The 23,814-nt window shown below is 37.3% G+C and overlaps 1 protein-coding gene across 1 annotated transcript in view; it reads left to right on the forward strand.

The window, feature by feature from the left end:
* LOC136856856 (SID1 transmembrane family member 1) overlaps positions 1 to 22,406 on the forward strand; it is a 162,472-nt gene extending 140,066 nt beyond the window's left edge. The window contains exons 15-16 of the mRNA XM_067135054.2: positions 3,603 to 3,713; positions 13,319 to 22,406. Coding sequence (XP_066991155.2) covers positions 3,603 to 3,713; positions 13,319 to 13,381 — 174 coding nt within the window. The 3' untranslated portion in view covers positions 13,382 to 22,406. The remainder of the gene's footprint in view (positions 1 to 3,602; positions 3,714 to 13,318) is intronic.
* The last annotated feature ends 1,408 nt before the right edge of the window (positions 22,407 to 23,814 follow it).

The raw sequence follows: 23,814 nt of genomic DNA on the forward strand, positions 1-23,814 counted from the left end.
ATGTTAGAAAGAGCTTTAAAAATCCCAGTCTCAAAGAGAAATTTGAAAAAAGAAATCAAGACCATCCGCGAAATAGCTTTGAACAACGGATTCAGCACAAAATTTATAAATAAGCTAATCAATAAACATACTAACAAGCCCACAACTACTTTAACGAACGAGTCAAAAACTAAAGGAAAATTACCATATTCACATTTAGCAATAATAATATACACATAATCCCCAGCATCCTAAGAAAACAGAACCTAAAAATTGCTTTCAAAACCAGCAACATTAATGAAAGAATATTATTTAACTCTCATACAATAAATACTAGAAATAAATACACGCATTCTGATATATATATATAAACTGGAATGTCAGGGATGTGGGTCAGGTTACATCAGACAAACTGGTAGCAACGCTTTAAAATATAATCATTTCTCTGCCATGAGTAACCATCACAAGGACTATAATCAAAATTTTCTACAATAGATCAAGATCTAAGGCCAGTATTCATAGTCGGCGACTTATTTCTCTATTAAGAACGACTTAACAAAGTCGTACTTATTCGTGTAGTCGACTCAAACATTTCTCGTATTCATAGTCATTGGTCAAGTTCTACTTTGTTAAGCTAGACTTGATAAAGCGTTACTTATATGCAGATGCTCTGTACAATTAAGTCGAACTTTATAGTATGAGAAATAGCAAAGCCATCATCACAACAGATGAATATGCGAGTCATCCTTCAGACACGGCCAACTAGATCTACGCTGCGCTCCTTATTCCGAGTTGATTTGTTTATTTATTTGTCCCTTTACCTCTTCCTTTTATAACCTCTCTGCGGTTGAAATTGTAGTAACTTTTTCTTAAATGGATACGAAAAGCAGACGCAAGCATTTTATTTCCGTTGAGAAGGATGTTTTTAAGGATATTTTATTGAAAGATTCTCAAATCATTGAGAATAAGAAGACAGACGCAATATCTTCTAAGCAGAAGGAAGATGCTTGGTCAAGTATTGCTGAAGAATTCAATTCCAAAATACAACATACTGTAGAAAGTGCAAGTAATGTTCTTATAGTGGTAAAATCGCAGGCAATAGTGAAGGAACAGCCTCGTTGGTTTCTTTTCACCAGAACTTGTTCCACCTCTGGGAGTATGGCCTTTAAAACGGTGTTTTTACTAAATTGGAACCTTCTTTTGAATTCCACTTCACTGTAGAACTCAAAAGGGTCCATAACATTTCGCAGGTATAGGTTTGGAGCACTGATTTCTCCTACCACTTCCTCAAATTCGTCATCCATTTTATAGGTTAAGATGCGAAATAAGTCAAGGGCCCCCCGTGACTTGACGAAGTTCAACTTATTTCATCACATAAATAGCACTTAAATGACTATGAATTGCAATAAGTTCAGCTTCGTAAAATTAGACTTTATGAAGTATACCGCTATTAAGTAGGACTTACTTGTGCCTGCATCTGGAATAAAGTCGAGATTTAAGTTTGACTTGACCATAAGTATTACTTATTGCGACTATGAATACCGGCGTAAAAATTCTACAACATGAACAAAAAGGTCCAGTACTCAACATTTTAGAGAATTTTTACATCAGTATGGATCAATATAAAGACCCAGCCCTCGACTTAAATGAGACAAATGAAAAGAGAACGTAATATGGGAAGCTCTTATTCCTATCAATTGTAGTAAGAAACAGGAACATAAGAACTTAGGAACATAAGAAACCTCAAGCTCAGAAATCTGTCTACGCAGCAGGTATTAATGGCAATTAATATGTCACCGCTGCACATCAGGCGACAGGTAGCTGACCTGAGTTTCCTCCACGGGATCTTAAGTGGGCATTACTGCTCAGAACATCTTGTCTCACTCTTCTCTCTCCGTGTTCCCTCTGCTCCACCAGAACCAAAGACCTTCTCCACATTCCCCACACTCTGCACTCAATACTTCAACATTCTTTCCTAATCTGCCTCCCAACACTCTTTAACAATATTAACAGGAGACAAGAGCTTGATATAGCATCAAATAAAAGCATATTCGAGAGGGGTGTAAATAGTCTCTTAAAGATAAGTTGATTGAAGGGAAGACACTGTCATCTTGACCCACAACAACTTGGCTATGAACATGGACATTCTCATGGTTTTTGATTTGGACAGTTGTTATTAGTAGGCTGTGTACCTGATGTTGTTATATTTTGTTATGTTTGTTATATTTTATTATGAAAGTTTACGTTTGTTAAATAGTCTGTTGACAGTGCAAGTGAAATTTGCTCAGTGTAGCTGTATCTTGTGCTTCATGAGTAAATAAATAAATAAATAAATAAATAAATAAATAAATAAATAAATTCACAATCATTACACTCGGTTTCAGTCACCGACCCCATAATTCCGCATACTCCCATTCTCCCGCAAGCCCCGCCCCATTTCCCCACTCCACTTCCTTGCAGCAACATGTCTTGCATCTCGACTGCAGGAGCAAGTCAGTCGAGAGCTGGACTCCATAATCACAAAACACGGGTGATACAAGCGGGCCACGTAATGTAAGTTCATTTTCAGCCTTCATAACTTAATCTAAATGTTTGTTCCTGTTAGCCACCCTTTTTCAACCGTAATTCAATTTGTATTATCCATTTTATAGACTAAAATCAGACTGTTCAACTTCAATAATGCTTATGTACATCAGCCCACGTCGGAACACAAAAACTAAGCCAACCGTGTATATATATATACACCAGTTGATCCACACCAAAGGACAACAAAAGCATTGAAACAGAAAGACTTCCAGCTCAAGACTGTTTTAACGATCAACATTTCACAGTTTTTTAACTTTCATTTTGCTTTCTAAAAAACTTCTTACCTAACATTCATTTTGTGTGTCTCCTTTGTTTTTAATACATCATACATGTATTACCGAGGATGACCCGATCTCGGGTTGAAACAAGTCTATTTATGTGTGAACTTTCATCTTAATTGGACATAAAAAATATATAGTATTGACTAGGAGGATTAAAATAGTTTTTGTAGTATTTTTTAAGAAGTTGCCTGTGAATGGTGCCATTATGTGAGAAACAATACTTATGAGTAGTACCATAATGTTTGGAACACCGTGAGTTTACACTACCTTTGATTAGTACCACAACTTGAGAAATACCCCGGTTTACTTTACTACTGATAAGTGTCATTATGAGAGACCATTGACCTGGATATTGAGCCCCTGTAGGCAACAAACATCATAGATTCAGGATTGTGCTTTGGAAGCAGTCCCTTGGTCAGTCATATAGTTTCTGGGTAAGTGAGGCATTGCGGGTCGAATCCACTGATTGTTTTAAATTCATATTCATTCTTCATCATCACGTTTTGAATTCTGGTCATTAGATGAATTTTGTACTTATAAATTGTCATTGCATTTAGTCTCATTTCGTACCATTAGGGACCGATGACCTAGATATTAGGCCCCTTTAAACAACAAGCATCATCATCATCAAATAAAGATTCGTTCATAAATGCTTTAAATGTGTTCCTTTTCTAGTTAAGAAAGTGCTATGACCTTTCCAGATGATCCAGTACATTATATATACTTTGCATGAATTATTTGTTCATTGATTTACAGTTGACTCCTGCCATGTCGAAGAATTACAATCAGCCCTGTGAAATCTCCTTTTATGATAAACATGACATTTGGCACTTCTTATCTGCAGCCAGCATGTTCTTCTCATTCATGGTAAGTGAAGTCCTTGTTTTCAAATAAATGTTTTTTATACTTCATAACAAATTTTGTTTCATATTTTATATACAGTTTAATTAATATTGTACCCATCGTGGGAATCATTGACACATAAAGAAAAAAATCGACTAGTCAGACGATCTCTGTCAATTTCTTCTCTCTTGAATTCTAGACTCTTCCAGGGTCAGGCAGGATCAAAGACTGGGTAGGTTTTGGACTATCAGGTAATGCAGACTGGTGATAAAGATATATGCAGCCAGAAACATGCAAGAATGTCTCATGCAATGGCCTGTAAATGATGTCAGTATCAGGCAAGAGAAAGGAGGTAAATTGCATCTTGAATATGCTAAAATTTCGACCTTGGTCTAATTTATTAAAAATCATTGTAAAGTGTGGGTGGACATTAGGTTGACAGTAAGAATCACAAAGGATTTTTTTCATCTGGTAAGATAATTCCCATTGGTGTCTTACAGTAGGCACTAATTATGCATTGTTAAAATGATAAATAAACAATGACTGCAATATTCTGAGACTCCATTACAATAAATCAACATATCTTTTCCAGAACTTTAAGCTAAATTTACAATGGAAATCAAACTCATGTCTGGAGGACTAATACACTCAAAAGACAGAATTAAATAACATCTACTCTGGAATACATCTTACTTCAAGTATCTTGTTGGAACACTGTCCCGGGGTGCTATGCCATAAGGGTTAGGACATGGGGACGCAGAATGTCTGTGATGTATCACTGTGCCGTCAAAGTCTGCTGAAGCACTATTAGAGATGATCCGAACACATATCCTATGGCTTCCCACACCACGATGCCAGGGATTACGCCTGTGTGTCTTTCCACAATATGGGCAGGATCTGCCCTCTGCCCTCAACGCTGCTAAATACGCATATGATAGTCATCTGAGGTTATGGAGAAGCGGGACTCATCACTGAACATGATGCGACGCCAGTCGTTGTCTGTCCATGCTTCCCAGACAACTATTTACAACATGAATGCTTGTCTATTTGTTTTGAGTTTACAATTCACTGCTATATATTTGGTTAAGATAAGTCTAGAATTTGTGTACGTCCTCTTTGCGTGGTCAACTAAAATATTACAAGCCATCAAATGTAAATAAAAGGGAAAATTCTTAACTGAAAGAGATTCAACTATCAACATGGCATCAATGTCACTGTAGCATTTGGCAACAGATCTGAACAGTGGCCAGTCTAGACACAGATAAGACTCAAGGTGGTTTGCTAAGGAAACCAATAAACAACATGACATAAATATAAACAAACTTAGGCCCATACACAGTGCCAATCTGAAAAGAAAGATATATACATGGGCATGGTAAGAGTTCCCTGGAAGAAAATACAGTAGAACCTCGATAATTCAAAATCGGGTAATTCAAAATGTTGCCTAATTTGAAGAATCTCTCGTTCCCAGAAACACAAGGTACGGTTTTGCATGTTATTTAAATTGTTTAATTCGAAATACGGATAATTCGTAATTCGAAGAAAATTGGTCCCAGTATTGAAATTCAGACTTTTAATTTGAAGTTGTCTTCATTTTTTGAAAATAATATATTGCAGTGTTATTTGAATTAAACATTCTCCGTATCACGATAGAACGTCTTCCGGAACATGCAGGGGTATCTTTCCGAACTTGGACTTTGGTGTGCCTTCAGCGTGCTTCAGAGTTGCCAAGTTCTAGTGACATCATAGTTCTTTTGTATTCTTGTAGTTACTCATTTTACTTTAAGTTTTAGTGTGCAGTTATAAACTTTGAAGTTATTATATTTTATTAATACTGTGTTTTAGTTTATTGTTATGGTATTTTAGTTTAGGGCACGTGTATTTTTTTGTGTGTTGCGAGATGGCTAAGCTTCAGTATTCTTCCAAGACGCTGAGCGATAAAATGAAAATTACAAAGGAAGTTGACAAAGGACAAAAAAAACGAAAACTGAAATAGGTAAAGACTTTGGAATTCCTGTGTCCACGCTTTCAACGTTTTTAAAAAATCATGAGAGCATAGAAGCTCAAGAAATGCAGGGTGTAAATACAGCAAAGCAAATGCGCATTTGAGGAGCTAAACACTCTGATTTGGAAGTGCAATTGATCGAGTGGTTTCGGCATGTTCGGGTGAACAATATCCCTGTTGATGGCGAGATTATTAAAGGGAAGGCGAATGAACTGGTGCTTAAAATGGGGCTTCTGCAAATTCCAAAGCATTCATTTCATCACTACTGATACTCTGTTTTACACGTTTTATAATTTCATCCATCAATATAATAAACAATAATGGTGAAGGTGCACTTGTTTGCCATAAGATATCTTTGTCGGCACGACGTAAACCAGATTTAAAAAAAAAAACCTTGGTATACAGCAGTAATCCCCATCTGTCCCACCTGGGCGACTGCCTAAATGCAGATCAGTATTGGCAACAGAAGACACAAAGCACATCACAACAAACAATGGTCAATGTAATGTTATTGTTGATCAATGTTATGGGTTTTCTATATTGTAGGCTTTCACATTTAGTTTTCTTTCGACTCTGTGATATAAGGGTGTCTTACAAAATTATTTATAGCGTAGACTGTAGTTCCTTATCCTTCGACTTTACATATCGGTATTCATTAAATTCTGTTTACCCAGTTTCTCGTGACTCGGCGCTGATACGAACCTAGCAAAAAAATCCAAATTCGTGAATACCTCTGTTATCATAACCGGTACGGTGAAAATGTATAAGACATAAATGATCGGAAATTTAATACTATATGACATTAGTTGTGTAGTATTTGCCGATAGGACCACTAATAACACAAATATTTTAGAATTAAATTTAGGCCTTCCCCTAAACTACCATTTCCCTCAGCGTGAATAAGATTATTTATGGCCTAGATTGTAGCAACTTATTCCCCGACTTTGCATACCGATTTTCATTAAGATAAGACCATTAATAACATAAATATTTGAGAATTAATTTTAGGCCTTCCCCTAAACTACCATTTCTCTCAGCGTGAATAAGATTATTTACAGCCTAGATTGTAGCGACTTATTCCCAGACTGTACGTACCAATTTTCATTTAATTCTCTTCAGCTGTTTTCTCGTGATGCGTGTAAATAGACAGATAGAAAATATGGAAAATTAAAAAGTGCATTTCCTTGTTACTGTGGACACAACCGATAAAGAAATACCATCTTTTTAAATTCTGAGCAATGTACAGACAAAACTCTTTATTTTATATATATAGATGTTATTGGTCCTTTTGAAAAGTACTACATACCAAAAGCTATAGAGAATACAATTTCTGATCAGTTATGTTTTATTCAGTTTTACCATACCGACTATGATAAGAATGGTATTTCAGAATTGGAAGAAAACTAAATGTGAAGGCCTACAATATCGAAAGTGCATAACATTGATCAACAATAACATTACATTGACAGTTGTTTGTTATTATGTTCTTTGTCTCTTATGCTGCCACTCAATTCCGATAGACAGGATTACTGCTGCGTACCGAGTATAACAGCCTGACTGAATATTGGCGGGAAATAGCTGGGGAATTGGAAAACTTTGTTCTTTAGCATGCTATTCCTCTGGTTCATACATTTTCTGATACTATTGGTACGTAACACACTGATTCATCATAGTATTCCAGCTATTCGATCCCTACTCTGATGCACTGTTTTGAATGAGCAGTGTGCATACTTAAGGCAGAGGCTCACTTAGTAGTAGTATTAGTAGTTTGACCTGGTCTAGATTTACAATTTAGGCCTATTCCAAATTATAGCACCACAATTCGCTAAATAACTCAAAATTCATCCCTGAAAAGAGCTGTCTGTTAAGAAATGCTTCTTCCTCTTCACTTTTATTAAATTCTACATTCATTTTATTCCAAATTAGCAGTGAAGAGGGGGGGTTCTCCTCTTGCTTGGATGAAAAATTTGTTTCCAAGTCAGATAGATTTTTCCGCCGCCAGTGTAGTGAATTGAGATTTTGCGACTCGTCAGGTACTCCTAGGAAACAGATTAGTAAAAGGGCATCGTTTTTGCCCTGGGACTCTGCACTATTCGACCCACCCTCCCCTACCCCCGCCGGAAAAAGGCTGTCTGCGGCTCGGTCATTGCACCTCGGGAACGTTTACTCTTAGATTGGCAGAGAAGTACTGTTCATTAAAAGTGAGAAAATGTGTGGTTTTTCCTTTGATCGAGTATTTCATATGAAATAATTGCTTTTAATCACGCCATTACTACTGACATCATTGTAATGACCTATGTTCATTTCAGTTGGAAAAACCACTAACACAGTCTTTTTGAGAATGTAAAAAGGCAGGTGGAGATTGAGGGTCTGCCATTATAATGAAAATTCCCCGACCTGTTTGTGACTGATGGTAGACAAGCGAGCCTACCATTACAATGAGAATTCCATAACCCAGTCTTCATATGAGAAAAGAAGTTTGGTGACTTCCCCGTCGCATTTCTACGTTCAGAGCTATGCAATTTAATACAGTCTTGCTCACAAGGTGTACCCTACCTAACCTAGAATTCTGTATACAATGTAGAATTCCAAAGGGAAGCACGGGTACATCAGCTAGTGTAAAAATAATCAAAAATATTATTGAATCCATAGTTTTTGGGGACACTCAAATAAATGGTGTCACTCTGGATTTTTTAAAGTCAAAGTTAAGCCCCTTTTTGGGTGGGGGGAAGGGGGCAGTGAGATATAAACATAATTGAAAATAATGTTGAATCCATGGTTTCCGGGATTGCTGAGATAAATAGTGACACACTAGATTTTTTTAAAGTCCAAGTTCATCTCCCGTTGTGGTGGGGGGCCAGGGGAGAGTGACATATAAAATAACAAAAATAGTGTTGAATCCATTGTTTTTGCGTCACTGAGTTGCAATCCAGATATTTTTAGAGTCCAAGTTAAGTCCCCTGTGGGGTAGAGGCCGAGGGTGGGTGAGATATCAAAATAATTGGAAACATTTTCGATTCCTTAGTTTTCGCTGTTGCTGAGATGAACAGTGGAACTCTTGATTTTTTAGAAGTCCAAGCTCAGCCCCCTTTGGCATGGGGTGAGAAAAGGTGAAAAATAAAATGAACAAATGACAGATTATAGATGTTTGTGTCTGGCCCCGTGGTGTAGGTGGCAACGCGTCTGCCTGTCACCCAGTGGCCCAAGGTTCAATTCCCGGCTGGGTGAGGGTTTTTTAATTGTAATGATTAATATCCCTGGCCTGGTGACTGGGTGTTTGTGATGTCCTTAATCTTCCTTTCCTCACACACAACATTTCACACTACCGCCATTTCAATTACACGCAGGTTCATACAATATGGTGCCAGTAGGAGCAAAAGATCTACATGGGTCGACGCCCCGAACTAATAGCATTATTTTTAAGAAATAATGTTTGTGAGTATTTTCCAGCATAGCTATCGACTACGAGGGCGAATCAGAAAGTAGTTTACACTAGCTCGCTACGAGAGCACGCTGTGTGTCGTGACCATGGCCAGTGTGGAGCAAGCTACAGTAACTGCTGACACATCCGATAGGTAGGTTGGTGTGATATCCCGTCATGTTGTGTATGCAGAGCAGACTAGGCTCAATGGTGCGTCAACTGGATGTTCACTCCGAATTGGAGGTGCGTGCAACGATCAGATTTCTATGGGCTAAACGGCTCAATTGCACGGACATTCGTCATGAAATCACTGCTGTATATGGTGAGCATGCAATTTCTCGTCCAGGTATTGTAAAGTGGTGTAAGCAATTTGATGCTGGACGCACGGATCTCACAGACGAACATCGCGAAGGCAGGCCTGCAACGTCCAGTACCATTGCAAATGTTGACCATGTGGATGGAATCATTACAGAGAATCGGTGCATAACACTGCAGGAAATTTCCAGCATGATGAACATTTTGTGTGGTGGTGTGTTTTGTTCACCAGCACCTTGGATTTCATAAACTGTGTCAAAAATGGGTCCCAAGTCTGCTCACCGATGTTCACAACGGACAACGTTTGCAATCATCACTGGCAGTTTTGCAACGGTATTCTGTGGAGGGTAACGAGTTTCTCCAGCGAATCGTCACAGGGGATGAAACATGGCTTCACCCCCAGAACAAAGAGAACATCAGTGGAATAGGTGCACACCACATCACCACCACAAAAGAATGCTAAGATCCAACCTTCAGCAGGAGAGGTAATGGCAACAGTGTTCTTTGTCATGGAGGGTGTGGTGAACGTGGAATTTATGCTGAAAAGCACGACAATCAACTCGGCTTCATATTATTAAACATTGATTCGATTGCGTAAGGTAATTAAAGAAATGCGGTGGAGAAAATTGAGTGCCAGTGTGATTTTGTTGCATGATAACGCAACACCTCGCATGGCCCATCAAACGTCCAAACTGCTGCAGCGATTCAAGTGGGAGGTATGGCAACATCCTCCATCAAGTTCAGACTTAGCGCCATGCGATTATCATGTCTTTGGTAAGCTGAAAAAGGATCTCGGTGGACGACGATTCCGAAACAATGAGGAGGTGAAAGCAGCTGTCTCGAGGTGGTTACATAGCGTGGGAGGTGATTTCTAAGCATCTGGAATCCAAAAGTTGGTTGACTGTTCTGAGAAACGTTTCCAGTCTCTTGGGGACTATGTGGAAATGTGAACTTGCATTGTATGTTGTCGCAGCCATGTTGCCATGTGTAAATGGTTTCATAACTGGCCATAACTTGGAAGTGTAACTTGCTTTTTGATTCGACCATTCCGGATCTTTTTAAAGTCCAAGTTCAGCCCCTTTTGGGGTGGGGGGGCCAGGGGGCAGTGAGATATAAAGATAATTGAAAATAATGTCTAATCCATAGTTTCCGGGATCGCTGAGATGAATAGTGACACTCCGGATTTTTTAAAAGTTCAACTTCGACCCCCTTTGTGGTGGGGGGCCAGGGGGTAACGAGATATAAAAATAATCGAAAATGGTATCGAATCCATAGTTTCAGCTTCGCTGAATTGAAGAGTGACATTAAAGTCTAAAGTTAAGTCCCCTTTGGGGTAGGGGCCGAGGGTGGAGTGAGATGAATAATGACACTCCTGATTTTTTATAAGTCCAAGTTCACCCCCCTTTGGGATGGGGTGAGAAAGGTGAAAAAATAAAATGAACTAAATGACCAAGATTATGGATGTTTGTGCGTATTTTCCAGCATAGCTCTCAACTAAATTTGCTACATATATTACTTACTATCTGTGAAAAATGCTGTTGGGGCAAGACACCCCCTAGAACCCCCAGCAGAGGCAGAAAAACATAAATATACCTAAAAACGGCCTATATTAGTCTCGAACCATAGTTTTTAGGACTACTGGAGCGATTTCAGCCAAACTTTTTACATGTATAACTTACTATCAGGAGACTAACCGCGTGGGAATAAGACACCCCTAGCATCCTTAGGTGGTGTGAGATATAAAAATCAAAAATAGTGTGGAATCCATATTTTTTGGGGTCGCCAAGAGGAATAGTTTACTCCGGAAATTTTTAAAGCCCAAGTTGGCATAGGATATGATAAAGGGGGGAAAAATAAAATGATTAAATTTACTAATATTGGTGTTGAGTCCATACTTTTCAGGACAGCGGGAGTGATTTAAACTAAACTTGGTGTACTTATGACTTAATGTCAGGAGACAAACTGCGTGGAGGTATGACAACCCTAGTACCCCTAGGGGTGGGGTTGAGAGTCGATGAGATATAAAAGTAATCGAAAATAGTGTAAAATCCATTCTATTTTGGGGTTGCTGAAATGAATAGTGACACTCCAGACTTTTTAGAAGTACAAGTTCAGCCTCCTTTTGCATTGGGGGTGAGAATGACCCGTAAGGGTGAAACGCCTGGTTTTCAAAGGTAAGCCTCCACTTTGGATGAGCTCAAGGGGAATGTTGTCAGGTCCAGGAGCCTTTCTTGGTTTTAGATTATCAAGAGCTTTTCTAAACTCCTGAAAATATGTAGGACTGCCATCCAAGGTAGTGGAGAATGTTGTGGCACACGTTGGAGGAAGTCTTCAGTAGCAGAAGAATTGCAGTTTAAGGCCTATAGATATAGAGAGAGAGTTCCACAGCATAACTCGCTTATCTGGCACTAAAAGTGTGAAACTTTAGTAATACTGACTGACAAAACTATAACATGACAATTTAAAATATGTGCAATGAAATAGGATTGAACTAGGGATTTATAAGCAAGATTCTGTTATGTTATCCACTCCCCTACAGATGCTGATGAAAAAAACTTTTCATTTAGGGTGAACCATACATGCAGAATAAAGATTTCTGATGACTCTAATGAATTCAGGATTTTTTCTTAAATATTCAGGTGATACCGAAGTCCTAGCACAGTGCTGCTAAACCAGGCCACTGCACTGGCAAAATAGCTCTAGTTGTGGAAATAAGCTGGGGAAAATAGCCCCTCATTTTACTATTGAAAGCTTTGATTGTACAGATTTGTAAGCATTCTGTCTTTCGTGTTAAATGTACGTTCACTAAACTTGCACAGTGATTGACAGATGACCATCTTGAAGGAATTAGTTGCACAATGATTTGTTTGATAGTACAGTGGCTATATCTCAGTGATGATGTTTGGCATAATATATTTCTACTGATATTATTTTAAAGACAGTAGATTTTCCCTCCATTATCCAGGTGATTTAGAAGATTTGTAATTTCAGAGTTTGAGTTTTGTGGAAGATAAATATTAGTGTTTTATAGATACTGTATTAACATTAGTTTGGTGAGAAATAACACTTTCTTCTGTATTGAATTGTCACTTTCCAATTGATGAAAACCTTATAAGTTAATGGGGAGTTAACATTCACCAGAAACTTACTCACAAGGGAACTGTTGAGGCTGGACCTGACTGATTTCCATGAAACTTGAGTGAATGATCAATTAACACATCCTAAATTTAATGGTAATAATGATTTTGTCATAAAATTAATGGTAGGTATATAATTAATTGCTAAAAGATAGCTGAGTGGCTCAGAGAAGTCAGTTGATGATGATGGAGAATAACTGTAGAAATATACCAAAAAACAAAACCCCATGGCCCAACAGTCCCAAAGAGCCATGGCCCAACAGTCCCAAAGAGCCATGGCATACCAAGCAACCGCTGCTCAGCCCGAAGGCCTGCAGATTACAAGATGTTGTGTGGTCAGCACAGCAAATCCTCTCATCCATTATTCTTGATTTTCTAGATTGGGGCCGGCATACAAATATACCAAGTTACATGAAAGTTAAAGTTACATAAAACAGAAAGTGATATTTTGACAACACAAATAGAATTTCATGTTCTACAAACATATTTTACTATTCCATACAGTGCTTGAATATATCAAAATATTAGGGTTTTTGTGAATAATTTTGAAATTATTTTAGTTCAAAACCTTTCTGCAGCATTTATAGGTTGTTATGATGACAAGAGTACCACGTACAAAAAATTGCTCAGTATCCTTAACCGATATTTATAATAAATATTACACTTCAGCAATAAAACATTGGGAATATTTGGACCAATGTCTATTAAGAAAATGTTAAAGGGTTAATAAACATTGTGTTTTCTGTTCCAGGTTTTGCTTACCCTTGATGACGACTTAACATATGTTCATCGGAGTAAGATTCCTGTTTTCTGAAGAAAGTATTCAAAGATTCAAAAGCTGTGATTCTTTCCTTGTCAGGAATGACTGTACATATGTGTATATATTACATTATTGTTTTATAGGCTATGTGTATGTGTTATGTTATGAAAAGAAACTATGACACGAGACAAATGTTATACTACTTTTATATTTATATTGTGTTATTGTCTTATAATATTATATATCTTGCCACTGTTACTTAAAAAAATGAAGAGAAAAGAGAGAGTGCAAAAATTGTTAATTTATAAGATTTTATTTGCATAATTCCATTCTTGAGCTATTATTTTGCTGTATTGAAATCTGTTTTACAGTCAGGTATGTAGATATATATATTTTAACACGTTGACTGTTGCCAATTTAGAGAAAAATGGACGCAGAATGCAACCCCACTATTTTGAATTTTTTGGAAATTTTATATCATTTTTAGTCCATTTATATTATTTTTTAAACCCTCCCCACCCTTGTTACCCCGCAGTTCCACTCTGTGCCCAGCCCTATGCAGGCAGCACGTCCACCTAAATTGTATCCCCCAGTGCCATTGCACAGGCCTATGATACACGACAAACTGGTTTTCGTATGAAATGCCTAGGATATTACATTTCTCTTTCCTTTCCCAATATGATCACCATGTAGTAAATAATGTAACACAATAATTGAAGGCCAAGTGATATTCCTACAACTACACCATGCAGAATGTTCCATTCTTGCTGCCAATACCAGTCACGCACTGGACAGAATGAAATATAGGGGTAGCTTCCACAGATCTATCACTTCTAGTGCTGCTCTCTACACAGACCTATGTAGGTGGCAGTCGACGTGTTAACACATATATGCAACTGTTGAAGGGTATATTGTATACATTTGACTTCACATTTGTCTCATTTTATGTACAATTGCCGGTATCTTGTAATTTCTGCTTTGAGTGCTTAAGAAGGATCATACCATTGTTGCTAACTTGAAGATGCTACATTTTAACACTAAATATTGAGAATATTTTCTCTGGTGGTAATGATTATTGTTTTCAGGAGAAAAACACTGAGATTGTCAGCCTCAATTTCTACTTAATCACAAAGGGCTTTGATAACATCTTTTTTAAGCAAAAATAAGTCTTGCACATTTGAAGTTATATGTCTTTACCTTGTATTTAAATATAGGATGCAGATGTCTGCAGACAGTTGAAATTATCTTGGTGTTAATTTTTGTGATTTCATTCATTGAAAATGTGCTTCTGCAGAAAGAGCAGTAGCAACTTTTATGACCAAGAGTAAAAGATTAGGGACACCACCTATATTCATCTTTATGTTTCCTCCCGTTTCTTGTATCTGTCCGAGTTTTTTGTTATCCCACACTTCCCGCATGAAGACTGAAGATCTGTCAAGATGGCCCCTGAATGAGTGTTGATGCCCGTTCTCCTGATGAAGCTGGGAAGCAGAAACAAGCTCATTAGGGGCTGAGAAGAGATGTAGAAAAGCAGGGATTAATCAGGAGAGAGCCTGTTTGTTCAAAGATGGCAGTGTATAAAGATATGGTTTGTCCTTGCCCTCTCGTTCTGTTGCTCCCTCTTCCTGCACTGACCTATCATTGTGTTCATGCAAATTTTTGTCCCTTTTCATGTTCCTATCTTTATACAACATGCGGCATATTAAATGATCAAAACATTTTAGATACATTATGCTGCTTCTGGAAGATAGTCTATTCATGATGTGTAGCTGTTTTATGAAGAGTCACCTACATTATGATGCCCAGTGGCCAATTTCACACTGGCCAGCTTGTAACCAGCATAGCACCAATTACCAGCTAAGTTTCATGACTCTCATATGTCTCTTATTGTCCACCATAAAACTCTAATGGGAATAATAATCAAGTGGATTCCTATTACCTGCCCGATCCTGTGCTGTTGACCATTCCTGGCTCATTCCCCTTGAGGGCCCCTGCTTTTTGTATAACCTGTAAAATTTTGGGTTACTACTTGCATCAGCTCTACTGTATTGCATTTTTCTTCTCTGTCTGTACTGCTGGTGTAGATTTCACTCATATTCTTAAGCATAGGTTCTATGGATTTAGGTGGAATTTTTCTCTGAGAATCTACAATTCTTTCGAAGGGAAACTCTTCCTCTCAAGACCATGGGTTTCCCTAAAGATTCAGGAAAATTCCTGCCACCTAGCGCTTGGTGTAGAGTCATTGGCTGTAAGGTCTACTCCATTACTGTAGCAGGATCACTCCTACCCATAGATGTGGTACATTTAGAGAAAGTAGGAAATGCAAACATAGAGGAATGCCATATGTTACAGAAAGAAAAGCAGCTGATATGGGTGAGAAAATAAGCACACTTCTCCAGTAGTCCTTTGTAAGAATCCACCGTATAAATAAAGATGCTTATACAGATATTTTGAAGTGCAGAAAGTAAAATAAATTTGTAGAGCCAATTGAATAGTATTACAACAACTCCTATGATGTAAGGAGATCCTGGGGTACTGCACATGCTTGCCCAGTAGATTCTTTAATTAACAATTTATCCGCAGAAGTCAAACAATGCCTTTTAGTTGTAATGTGTTCATCAAAGACAGTTATGGAATATTACTTTTCATGTGTATGATTACACCTTTCTCGATCATTTATTTAATGTTTTACATAGAACTGGAACGTTGTGATATCCCAGTATTGGCTTTAAGGTCTTGATTTTTTCCCGTGGTTTCCTCTTTTTTTTATTGTTAGGTATGTCAGATTACTCAAACATATGGCACTGATATTTCTTCCTGCCATTCTGAAGTTACAGTCTTATAATTCTGAGAATTACTGTGTGGATAATTCAATACTCACTATTTTGATGGGTATCTACTATTTCAGAGTTTCTTTACATAGGGAGCGTGCATATAGAATGAGATGGCCAGTCTGACTGGAGCAGGCAAGAAAGAACTGGGCATAAGACAAACATCCTCACTGAATTCCAACCCTGTAATACATGATGAACCTGAAGATTAAATATTGGGTCAATGGGAAGGTGCATCTGCCAGCCCTGCTCCTCCTTCCCGTTTCCCTTCCCCCTATGTCTCATCTGTGCCAAAATGCATAGTTTCATTATATGTAGTAAGAAAAAAGATGCATGATGGGAAAATTTACTTTAACCTTAGTAATGTACATTATTTCGATAAGACAATATGATAGTGTACTCAGGGAAAAGGTTTGGGAAACAATGGTAAGAAAGTAAATTAACAAACAAATTATGGAAATTCTACATGCAATGTATGGCAAATATTTTAGTTTTGTCCAGACCCAAGTTAGGAGAATGGAATGGGTTTGCCTGAATGAGAAAATTATGAAATATGGTATGTAATTCAGTATGGAGAAGAGCAAGATGATGGTGAAGAAACAAGAAGTGACAGAGTAAGCAAAGGAATCTTAAATGTTGAAGATCAGAACCTTGAAATTGTGGACTGCTGCAAATACCTAGAGAGTGAACTAATGCAAAATGCAAGGCTGGGTATAGAGATTAGTGAAAGGGTGCAACAGGCGTATGCTTTCTACCAAAATGTACGGAGTCTAGTTTGGAAGAAGGAAGTACCAAGCAAGTGTAAGGAAGTGATGTTCAGGATGATCAATAAGCTTTTTCTGGCATGCAGTTGTTTTCATTATGGGCAAAGGCGTGCTTGTTTGCTGCGTGCGGGTCGAGGTCAGAAGCAGGAAGATAAACCATCAGCAGCAACGCAAACAATTTTAAGTTCATTATGTAACAAATTATGAAAGGAGGTGTTGAAAGTGCCTGCCTTCATTCTCCATGCATGTTTGGCACCACGTAAGGAAATCATTCATCACTGGCTATAGTTCATGTTGAGAAATCCCAGCGATTTCCTGACAAATATTTTCAGTTCTTGTATGGCGTGTGGTTCGTCTTGTACACAACATTTTAAAATTTACCCCGGAGTTGATAATTTCAGGCAGATGAATCATGGAACCAAGGGGACCACACATCCCTGCCAATAACTTTCTACTGTGGAAACACTTCATGAATTTCTCTCATGGAACTATTCGCAGTGTGAGCCGTAGCAGAGTCCTGTTGAAAAAATGCAATATCATGGTCCCTGTCAGCTAATTCTCTGAAAAAGGATTAGTTTGGTATTCACATAAGTAACAGAATTTGAGTGTATTCTCAAAACGAAACCAAACAAAAAATGGTCCTATGATTCTTTCACCACTGATGGCAATCGTACATTGTTTTGTGTACACACATAACCACAGAGATGAAGCCAGGCCTTGTCCAAGAAGAATATTAAATGAGGGTCTATTTGTCCCTTGTATACATTTTCCAGACTCCACTCACAAAATATGTGGGTACGTACAACGTCACCTGGTTGAAGATCATGTGCCACAGTTATTTTATACAGTTTTAGATGTAATAATTTTGTAGCTTTTTGCACAGTCCCATATGAAATTCCTATGTACAAGACAATGAAGTGAACTTGTAGGCAAATTTTCCAAGTAATGACCATTTCATCTCATTTTTCTTCAGTGAGAACCCTACACTGCTTTTGTTGTCCTTAGGCTGGGTACTTCCAGTTTCCTGAAATGTATTATGAATATTATGGACTGTATTAAGACTTGGAAAATCTACACCAGAAAATCTTTCTTGAAACAGTCTTTGAAGTTTGTGAGGTGAGTCAGCACAGACACACTATGCCATTGAAAATGCGTAAACCATAATACCATTAAATTATTAATCACAGAATTAAGAAAAGAGCAAAATAAACCCACACTTGGGAACAGTTGAAATATGTCTGCAACATCAGACACACATACAACGTTAGCTAGCAGAGATGTGCACACACAAAACAAAAGCCAGAGTTAATGAACAAGACGTGGGATGGCATATAGTGCCATCTCCTTCCTTTGCATGGTAAACAAGTGGAGAGTTCACCCATAGGAAAAATGCTGCTGTATTATACACCCATACTGACATCTGCAGTAGTTCTGGACAATGACAAGAAGAGAGGAGAGTAAAATTCAAGCCAGTGAAATGAAATTTGTACAAAGTATTGAAGATATCAGGAAGGAAATTGGAGTAGAAAAATTACATGACAGAACTGAGAAGTTGATTTGGACATGTAATGAGAATGGAGGAGGAAAGGTTACTGAAACAGATGATGGAGGCTAAGTTCGAGGGAGGAAAAAGAGCGAGATGGATGGACTTCATTAAAACTCATATAAGAAGAAGAACCTGGAATGGAACAGAATTACAGATGAAGAGTGGTGGAAGGGGAGAGGAAAGTGGGGAAGGTCCATAAATGTCCCAACCCGGCAGAAGCTGGATGAGGTGAAATGATAATGAAGAAGATTAAGGGAAATATTAGTGACACTTTTGTTTTCTTCCTCTCAGATTTAACATAACTTTATCTACTTTTCAACATAGTCATCATTCAGATGGATGCTAATTTCAAGATATGCTACTGAATTCCGTGGCTTGGAACTTGAATCGGTTCTGTATGCTCTTCTTTGTTTCATTATCACTGATGAACTGTCCGGCTCCTGCATATTGTAATATCTCGCTTATGAAACAATACCGTGTAACTGACAAAAACCTAATTTTACAGGGGAGAGTAAAACTGATTTACATGATAATTTCAAAAATGGAAATTTGCTTACAGTAGAAAAATAGTAATCTATTGTTAGTTATAAGGAAATAAGTTATGGAAAATCACATCAAAAATTAGATGTATGGCTTTTCAGGCGTTTGCTCTATTAACCAGCGTTTCGTCTTGGGTCTGACACTAGACTCATCACAGTGGGATGTGTCAGACCCTACCCACTGACGCTGGGGTGTATGCAGGTGAACTTATCAGAAGCCTATTTAAGAGGCACAGTCTGATAACTGCATACGGGAGATAAAACTCCACAATGGAATTAATGGAATTAATGCCAGCCTAGCATTCCATTCGGAATTGCTAAGTTATGGAAGTCGAATTTGAATCAATGTGAGACATGTACAGTATTAGATCACCTTTCTTATGGCAAAATCACCACTTATGCAGTGTTTAACTACAGGAGTTTTTAAGTAGATAATGTTCATTTGCCACCAGCATCAGGCTTATTAGTGATTTAATGAACACTAAAATCCTGATCTTATTTTGGTGTAAAATGTAATAATATATTTTTCCACAGACATATCATACATGTCAGGTTAAGAGGACATTGAAACAGTTTTCAGGGAGACTTAAGCCTAGTTATTATCTGTTGTGTGCACTTCATTAGAATGAAAACAGGTAACGGTATTTAAAAATTAATTCATTAAGAATTATCAATTTTGTACTTGGAGAATTTGTATGAATCTCTAATGTAAAAAGAAATTCTACAATACAAATTTATTATGAATATCCACATGGAATTTGATCCTATTTTCGCTTTGTTCTAAGGAGACCTTTTGTTATTTGTAATGGAGGAAATTTGCTGAATAAACTAACTTTTGTTTGAAAAAATTGCAAAATGTTTTTGTTTTATGTTAAAGTAGTAATATTTATATGAAATGTAAACAGTGCTACTAAACATTTACCTGTGAGAAAGTTATGTAAATTTTACCTTTGAGGGTTTCTCATAACAATGGGTCTAAATGAGTGAACATATTGAATAAATTTGGTGATGTCTAAATTCTGCTAATAATATTATTATTTAGGACACATTTTTAATAATTAGTTAGGGTCTCCATTGCAAAGAAAGAAGATTCTGACTACTTTTACCTACTTCGCTAATTTAAACCATTTCAGTGGAAGAAAAATTCTGGTCCATTGTAACATGCATTTCTTGGTAAATAATTGAATCTTCCTTTTTACAAAGGTTTTAAACCTCTTAAAATAACGAAATAAGAGCAAAAGATATTATTTAAAAATTTAAATCCTCTTAGTAACAGGCTTTTTCCTTATTCATTAAGAATTATAAATTTTGTATTTGGAGAATTTCTGTGAATCTCTAATATAAGAAGAAATGCTATAACATAAATTTTTGTGATTATCCACATGGAATTTGACCTTATTTTCACTTTGTTCTAAGGAGACCTTTTGTCATTTGTAATGGAGAAAATTTGCTGAATAAACTTATTTTCATATGAAAAAATTGCAAAATGTTTTTTTGTTTTATGTTAAAGTAAAACAAAAATTTTCAAGAGAAGGACATTAATCTTTGTGGATGTTCAACCTTGAATGATGGAAAAATTAGTCATTCTCTGAGATGTAGGTCTCACATGAAGAAAATTGTGTGCTGTAACTATATTATTAGAGCTTTCTTGTAATTGTTAAAACAGATCAAGCAAAAAAAGTGCCATATAAAGAAAGCACAGTATGGCCCGGAATAAAATATACCAAAATAATGAATTTGAGTTTACACAGCAGTTATCAGTGAGAATACAATCCTTAACACAACAAATAATCACCATCACCACAAGATATGTTTTAGATTGGAACCAGTCAAATCAAGATATCTTTCATACCTGTGCTGCAGATTGGCAAACATTCCTGCTAATGAATCTTTGGAAATGGTATGGATTACACATCTGATGTTGGTCTTCAGCTGTTCAGTATCAAGCGACACTGGATCTCTGTATGCTCACTTGTTCTTTTAAAATACCCCCACAAATACGCATCTAGTGGTGCAAGGTCAGAATAATACACTGGGAATGGATAATCTGTTCGTAAGAAGGTGATGCAGTTTTCAAAATGTTAATGTACGTTTCTTACCGGAAGAACATTTTTGTTGACACAGAATGGATCTGGTAAGTCTATTTTTTTGTACCAGTTATACTACTGTTCGCTTCATGGGAGGAGGTTTATTGAATTCCTCTTGAAAATGTTCCAGCACAGTCCTTACACTTGGTCCCGCTAATTAACTATTTCGTGATCAGAAGTAATACTTCACTATAAATACTTTTTGTAGCACACTTAGAGCTATTGTTGTACACTGGGACTACTTCAGTGACAAGCCAAAGCAAATGAAATGGCATATAGCTTTTAGTGCCAGGAGTGTCCGAGGACATGTTCGGCTCGCCAGGTGCAGGTCTTTTGATTGATGCCCATAGGCGATCTGCACGTTGTGATGAGGATGAAATGATGATGAAGACAACACAGACACCCAGCCCCAGTGCCAGCGAAATTAACCAATGATGGTTAAAATTCCCGACCGGGAATCAAACCCGGGACCCCTGTGACCAAAGACTAGCACGCTAACCATTTAGCCATGGAGCTGGACAAGTCAGGGTGAAACTGCAGCTTGACAAAACATCTGCATGCCCGCTCGTCTCGTGACTCAGTGTTGTCACGTTTCAGTATACTTTATTCTGGGCCATACTCTAAAATTTTGACAGCTTCACTGTTCTGAAGGTAGTTTGGTTATGAATTTTTAAATAACAATGAGAAATGTATTCAATTCACATTTATTTGGTACTTTTCTTCTTGAAATCCCTCTAATTACAATGTTCATTTTCTCTTTATCATCCCATCATCATATTGTGAAAAATAAACCAAAATATTTAAATTAAGTACAGTGTGCTCAAGTTTTACGTAGTTTTATTTTTTAAACACTTTGTATGTGAATAAGTGAACTGCAATTGGATTTCTGTACTTAATCATACAGTACATTCGTACAAGTTTCAGCGATCAAGTATTTAAAATTTGTAGGTATTTAATTTGCTCATATGATTTTTTATTTTAATATTGCAGTCAGAACTGAAAATTCTCTAGTTATTCAAAATACAAACATATGTAATATATTTTATTGATTGAATACCTAATTTGCTAATTTAAACCATTTCAGTGGAAGAGAAATCCTGGTTCACTGAAACATGTATTTATTGGTAAATAATTGAATCTTCCTTTTTGTAAAGATTTTAAACCTGTTAAAATAACTAAATAAGAGCAAAGAATATTGTTATTAAGTATTTTTTCGCTTGTTTGGTAAAAATTATTTGTTTAAATATATCAATACTGAAAATTGTCTCTCTTTAAAATGATGAGGAGCAAGGTAATAAAAAAATATTTTATAGAAAAATACCGAGTTGTTTATTTCCCCATCCTAATAATAATGATTTTTTTGTTATGTTGTCAGGTAAGTTATTGTTGTGTCTTATTTATTTATTTGTATTTTTTTTTACAGGTACGTGTGTGGCATTTCTAATTCCATCCATGCTTTTTCAAGGACTATTTTTGACAGTGTATCTCTATAAAGTTTGTCTGTGATCATTAGATGCTACCCTTCCTTTTAGTGAATTTTGAATATTGATAAACAAAAATTGCATTTTTAATATGCAATGCTGCTCTTTTATTTAAAAGGAGATCCACTGCACAAATGTGTAAAGACATTTGTGAAGTTTTCTGGGCATGTGTTGTTGTCTCAGTAGTTTGGAAGTGGTTTGTAGGGATGGGCGCGACTGAAGCCTGGAATCGAGAGCGTCGACTCCATCGACTCCGAACACCGGTCTCGGTTCGCATGAAGCCTCTCGACTCCAAGTTAACTTGATGCGCATTGCGGAGCCGCACGGTCGCTTCGCATGAAGCCTCGCGACTCCAAGCGAACTTGACTCCCATTGCGGAGTGTCGCTGCGCGGAAAATAAAATGAAATATCATACATGTTGCTGCTCATTTACCCATTGGGTTTTTTAAGAGTATTGTAGAGTGAAGTACGATATCGTTAACGAAGATGACGAGCGTAATGGTGTAGTTGAAATAATATTAAACATGTCATATCAGAAAGTATCGGCATAGGAGACCACGGACATTTAATTTCACGTCTTTATTTGTCATGATCAGGAAATTGATAAAACGATATCGATGGTAAATCATTATGAATTGCACATGAACGATGAAAACAAATCAAATATGGGTAAATCCTCTAACATACTGTAATTCGAACATAGATTACACCATCAAAAGCCTCCATGGCTCAGGCGGCAGCGCGTTGGCCTCTCGCCGCTGGATTCCCTGGTTCAAATCCCGGTCACTCCACGTGAGATTTGTTTTTCTCCGGGTACTCCGGTTTTCCCTGTCATCTTCATTCTAGCAACACTCTCCAACACCATTTCATCTGTCAGTCGTTCATCATTGCACCAGAGGAGTGCGACAGGCCTCGACAACCGGTACAATTCCTATCCTCGCCGCAGGATGGGGGCTTCATTCATTCCATTCCTGACCCGGTCACTGACTGGAAAACAGGTTGTAGGTTATCATTATAATTCAAGGACCACGTCAAGTCTTGTTGCATTATTATTATTAGTAGTAGTAGTAGTAGTAGTAGTAGTAGTAGTAGTAGTAGTATACACAAAAGCCCCTTTTCCAGACAGCCCTGGTAGGCCTTGGCCTACCAAGAGACCTCTGCCCAGCTCGAAGGCCAGTAGATTACGAGGTGAGGTGTGTTCAGCACGACGAATCCTCTCGACTTCTTGGCTTGCTAGAC

Source organism: Anabrus simplex, chromosome 1 (assembly GCF_040414725.1).
Source record: "Anabrus simplex isolate iqAnaSimp1 chromosome 1, ASM4041472v1, whole genome shotgun sequence".
In the NCBI taxonomy this organism is placed as follows: domain Eukaryota; kingdom Metazoa; phylum Arthropoda; class Insecta; order Orthoptera; family Tettigoniidae; genus Anabrus; species Anabrus simplex.